This window comes from Asparagus officinalis, chromosome 6 (genome assembly GCF_001876935.1).
Source record: "Asparagus officinalis chromosome 6, Aspof.V1, whole genome shotgun sequence".
NCBI classification, from domain to species: Eukaryota; Viridiplantae; Streptophyta; class Magnoliopsida; order Asparagales; family Asparagaceae; genus Asparagus; species Asparagus officinalis.
This window is the reverse complement of record NC_033799.1, coordinates 70,073,497-70,078,994: the sequence shown is the minus strand read 5'-3', so window position 1 is coordinate 70,078,994 and position 5,498 is coordinate 70,073,497. Positions and strand designations below refer to the sequence as shown.

The 5,498-nt window shown below is 43.3% G+C and overlaps 1 protein-coding gene across 1 annotated transcript; it reads left to right on the top strand.

Annotated features, from left to right (window-relative positions):
* LOC109846285 (keratin, type I cytoskeletal 10-like) lies at nt 3,978-5,066 on the top strand. Its single transcript, XM_020415509.1, has one exon. The coding sequence runs from the start codon at nt 3,978-3,980 to the stop codon at nt 5,064-5,066; it is 1,089 nt and encodes a 362-aa protein (XP_020271098.1).

Genomic DNA, 5,498 nt, shown 5'->3' with positions numbered 1-5,498 from the left:
AAGGAGGAGATGCATTCTCTTCAAAAGAATGACACTTGGGAACTTGTAAAATTACTTAAGGGTAAGAAAGCAATTGGATGCAAGTGGGTATATGTAAATAAAGAAGGATCTTCTGATAGAGACATTCGATACAAAACCAGATTAGTTGCCAAAGGGTATGCCCAACTTGATGGTATTGATTACAACGAGGTATTCACACCTGTTGTGAAGCATTCATCGATAAAAATACTATTGGTATTATTGGCACAGCTGTATTTGGATTTGGTCTAGATGGATGTGAAAACAGTCTTTTTACATGGAGATTTAGAAGAGGAGATCTATATGTCATAACCAATGGGTTTTAGAGCTGCAGACAAGGAAGATTTATTATGTAAACTGACGAAATCTCTTTATGGATTGAAGCAATCATCTCGACAATGGTACAAGAGATTCGATAGTTTTATGATTGGCCAATGGTGCACGAGGAGCCCATATGACCCATGTGTGTACATGCATAAGCTACAAAATGGTGAGTATATTTATTTGTTGTTATATATTAACGATATACTCATTGCTTCTAGGAATACTTCAGCTATTAGGAAGTTGAAAAAGGAATTGTCATCCGAATTTGAGATGAAAGACACTGGAGAAGCAAAGAAGATATTAGGTATGGAAATTGAGAGAGACAGGGTGAAGGGGAGATAGAAGTTGACTCGGAGGAACTACTTAAAAAAGATGCTGAAGAAATTCAGTTTTGATGGTAATACCAAGGCGGTGAGTACTCCATTAGTTCCCTATTTTAAGCTATCAGCTAAGATGTCACCTATTTTAGTTGAGGATCGTGAATACATGTCCAAAGTTTTATATACCAATATTGTGGGTAGCTTGATGTATGCAATGATATGTACAAGGCTAGATTTGTCACACGTTGTGAGCATGGTGTCTAGGTACATGCATAACCTCGGGAAAGGTCATTGGGAGGCCATGAAGTGGATTCTATGGTATATCAAAGGTACTGTGGATGTTGGTTTGGTATTTGAGAAGAATGGGAGAAATGAGCAGGATTGTGTTGGATATGTGGTTTCGGATTACGCTTGAGATCTTGGCAAGCACCGATCTACTACTGGATATGTGTTTACACTAGCAGGAACACTGGTGTGTTGGAGATATATACTTCAGTCAACAGTGACTCTTTCTACTATGGAGGCAGAGTATATGGCGTTTACTAAAGCTGTGAAGGAAGCTTTGTGGTTGTAGGGGTTATTGGATGACTTAGGGATTGTATAGGATACCATCAGGGTAAAATATGATAGCATGTCAGCTATTTATTTGGCAAAGAACCAGGTGTATCATGCCAGAGCAAAGCACATTGATGTCAGGTTCTATTTTGTACGAGATGTCTTGGATGATGGAGATGTTAAATTAGAGAAGATCCACACAAAGGACAATCCAGTAGATATGTTGACCAAAGTTGTCACCGGGATAAAATTTGGTTATTGTTTGGAGTTGTTGAATATTCTTTGTTGTTGAGGTCCTTTTGGAGGTCATTTGGGTGAACTACGTGAGACTTGATTCCTTGAGAAAGAGGATATGTAGACAGTCAGTTTGATGCAACCAGTTTAATGAGTTGATACTGACATGGTGGAGATTATTCACATTCTCATTTGGGTTTCCGACTTGTTGTGGATTGAGTCCGTTGTCGTGGATTAGTTTCACTTCATACTGGGCGCAACGAGTGGGATGATTGGTACTGGGGTCGGCTCAGTTTTAGGAAAATTTCACCGAGGTGGAGAATTATAGAAACGGTGACGAAAAATAGGAAAAACAAAGCAGGCATTTAGGTGTTGGCCTGTCGACCGCGAGGACAAACCTGGTTGATTGGATTCATGCATAGAACAGGGGGAGTTTCTTCTCCCTGGTCGGTCGACCGCGAGCTCAAGCCTAGTCGACCGAACCCTGTTGATTCTGCAGGCTAAGTTTTCAGCCTGCTGGCCGATTGACTGCGGGGAGCAGTCCGATCGACCGCGATGTGGTTTTTAGGCCTGGGCTCAGTTTCCTGATCTTTTGTTGATATAAATACAAACACGTTTTAGGTTTATAAAAAGGGACACAAAAAGAGAGACTTTTGAGCACTTTGTCTAGGAAAATTTGTGAGGGATTTAAGAGTTTTGTTTGTGAGATTAAATTGAGTGATTGTAATCTCTATTTGTACTCTCTCTCTCTATTAGTGAAAACTATCTCATCCTTGCCCCGTGGACGTAGACACATTGCCGAACCATGTAAAATTGTGTCTTGCTTGTGTGGTGCTTATTTTTTTTTTTGTTCGATTTTTGCTCCTATCTTGTTCACTTGTTGTGTTTCGGATTCCGCTGCGCACAATAGTGAGAAAATTTCATAGAAGAGAAGAAAATAATGTGCGAGGTGGTTAAGATGTAAATAGAGATTGGATTATAGGTTAATAGGCTTTTAGATTGAAGTTAAACAATTAATGGGCCCCCTGAGAATTAATTCAGAGATATACCATATACGCATTTGCATGAAAAACAAATTTGTAAATTTATTAGGCTTGCATAGGCTTGGGTATTACAGATGTGATGATAAATTTTGAGGATATGCAAATTGTGTTTTGATTAGAGGACAAGAGGCATTTGTGAACTCCCATTTTTAAGGGATTGATGGACTATGGGGCTAATATATTAGAGTGGCTTTGTAGGGGAGAACTTGAGTGCTATGTTATTGCCATAGAGGCTAGTGATCAAATTTTTTTTAGGGGTGTCTATTGTTGGCTAAGTCGGATGTTGGTAGGTAGTGTTACGACATTTGATGGTTAAATAGGTTCCTACCGAGCTACTATACCATCAAGGATTTGGGATTAGATGATTGTTCTAAAGGATGAATTGAAGCCGATTAACATGCTGCCTTACACTCATTTTTAAAAGGAGGAGATAGAGAGATAGGTACGTAGAAGAGATGCTAAAAATCAGATTGATTAGATCCAGTCAAAATCCTTTTTCATCATCTATTCTTTGGGTCGGAAAGAAAGATGGACCACTGAGGTTCTGCACAGATTATAGACTTCGAATGAAGCAGCAATTAGGGATCAATTTCGTATTCTGGTAGTTGATGAGACGCTGGATAAGTTGCATATATGGTGCTACAGTGTTTTTGAAGCTAGATTTGAGGGTTGGTTACCATCACATTCGGATGAGAGTGGAGAATATGTCAAGCTACATGAAATTCTAAAGAGTGTAGTTATAGATCGGGGGAAGCTATGCATGAGCTCTTCATGGCAGGAGTTGTTCACGCTGTAATGAAGTCAATTTAAGGGGAGTTTATCTTATCAACCAAAACCTAGTATGTTGATATATGATGGTCCACTGCCAATCCTACCATCCTATGAGCAGGAATTGTTAGCGAGGATGAGCAGGAATTGTTAGCGAGGGATGAGGTGTTGGCGTGGGGGTGAAATAGTATGTTGAGGGAAGGCTTGACATGACTTTCGAGCCGGACGAGTATGTGTATCTGAAGTTAGCAGTATTATAAATGGTGTTCAGTGAAGAAGAGATTTAATATTGTGAGTTGTTAATCAAGTCCGGATTGGTAGTTTGAATCCTAGTTAGTAGATAGAATTCTAGTTAGAATAGAATACTAGTTAGTAGAGAGTTTTCTAGTTATTGGATAAAGATTAGAGTTGTAATCTTATCCCTAAGTGTTTATATATATGTAAACAAGTCTTTGTTTCTTTAATACGTGAATAGAAAAAAACCTGTAAACTCCTTCACCAAAAGTTTTCGGCTCCCTTGTCTTCATCTCTGTTTTTGTTCGTCAGCAAATCAAAGGCCCTTTTCCGGCCTGTGTTAATCAACCAACAAGCCAAAACAGAGGCTAAAATTCCTGCAGTCTTCAGTTTCAGATCTGATTCAGGCCGATCCTATTAGAAAGCCAACAAGTGGTATCAGAGCCGGTGTATGCCTAAGTATCAACCAAGATCTGAAGAGATGACGAATTTGGAGAAGATGACGACCAAGGTGGGTTCCCTCTCTCTTCAATACCCGATGCTATCGAGGGATAACTATGCTTCGTGGGAAATCAAGATGAAAGTCTACATGAAGGCTCAAGACGTATGGGACGCCATTGAGCCCGCGGCAGGCATGTCCGTGGAACACAGGAAGGATCAGATGGCGTTGGCGGCCATCTACCAGGGGATTCCTGAAGAGACTTTGATGGTGATTGCAGAGAAGCAGAAGGCAAAAGAGGCATGGGAGACGTTGAAAACAATGCATCTAGGAGCGGATCGTGTGAGGAACGCGAAGGTGCAGACCTTGAAGTCCGAGTTCGAACTTCTCCGGATGAAGGAGAATGACAACGTCGACGATTTTTCGACGAAGTTGACAGGAGTCGTCAACAAGATCCGGGCTTTAGGCGGCGAGATGGAGGAGAACTACGTCGTCAGAAAGCTACTTCGGGCGGTACCGGAGAGATTCCTTACTATCGTCTCCACGATTGAACAGTTCGGGGACATCGACGACATGACACTCGAGGAGGCGATCGGGCGCCTCAAAGCCCACGAGGAGAGGGCACGTGTTTTTCGAAACAACGTCGACGATCACCTATTGTTGACGCATGCGGAGTGGCAAGCAAGGAGCAAGAAGAACGGCGGAGGCTTCATCTCAACACCTACAACCAATGATGGCAGCGGTCGAGGACGAGGTCGCGGGGCCGGTCGTGGGCGTGGCCGTGGCCAAAGAGGCCGAGGCGGACAGCAGTACCACGGCAGCGGGCAGCAGCACCACGCTGCCCAAGCAGGCCGCGGAGGGGAGCACGGCGGCCAGGCAGGCCGAGGCGGCTTCGGCGGCAGAGGAGGACGTCCAGGAGGTGGTTTCGGCCATGGAGGTGCAGCTCGCCAGGAGGGGGAGAGTAGCACAAGCGGTGGTCGAGACAAATCCAACATCAAATGCTTCAATTGCGGAGTATACGGGCACTTTCAGTCGGAGTGTCACAAACAACGCCGCAACCATGAACAGGAGGCTCATCTCACCCGTGCATATGACGAGGAGCCAACCTTGATGATGACTGCTACTACCTGAGGTATACTATATTCCGAGTTTGAAATCTAACATTATTAGCCTTGGTCAGATGACTGAAGATGGAAGCAACGTTGTGATTTCTGGTGAGTTCCTGAGGGTGTTTGATAGGAACGGTGCTCTCTTGATGAGGGTGACACGTTCAACTAACCGATTGTACAGGATAGAGTTAAAGACTTGCAAGCCGGCGTGTTTGATGGCGAATATTAACGATCCAGCTTGGCTATGGCATGCTCGCCTTGGGCATGTCAATTTCTTCACCCTCAAGATGATGACTGAAAAGCGGATGGCTTCCGGGTTGCCGAAGATCTTACACCCGAATCAACTATGCGAAGTATGCCTCGTCGCCAAGCAAGCAAGACTGCCGTTCCCTTCACAAGCAAATTTCAGAGCTCAGAAGCCGCTGGAGTTACTACATGCAGATCTATGCGGTCC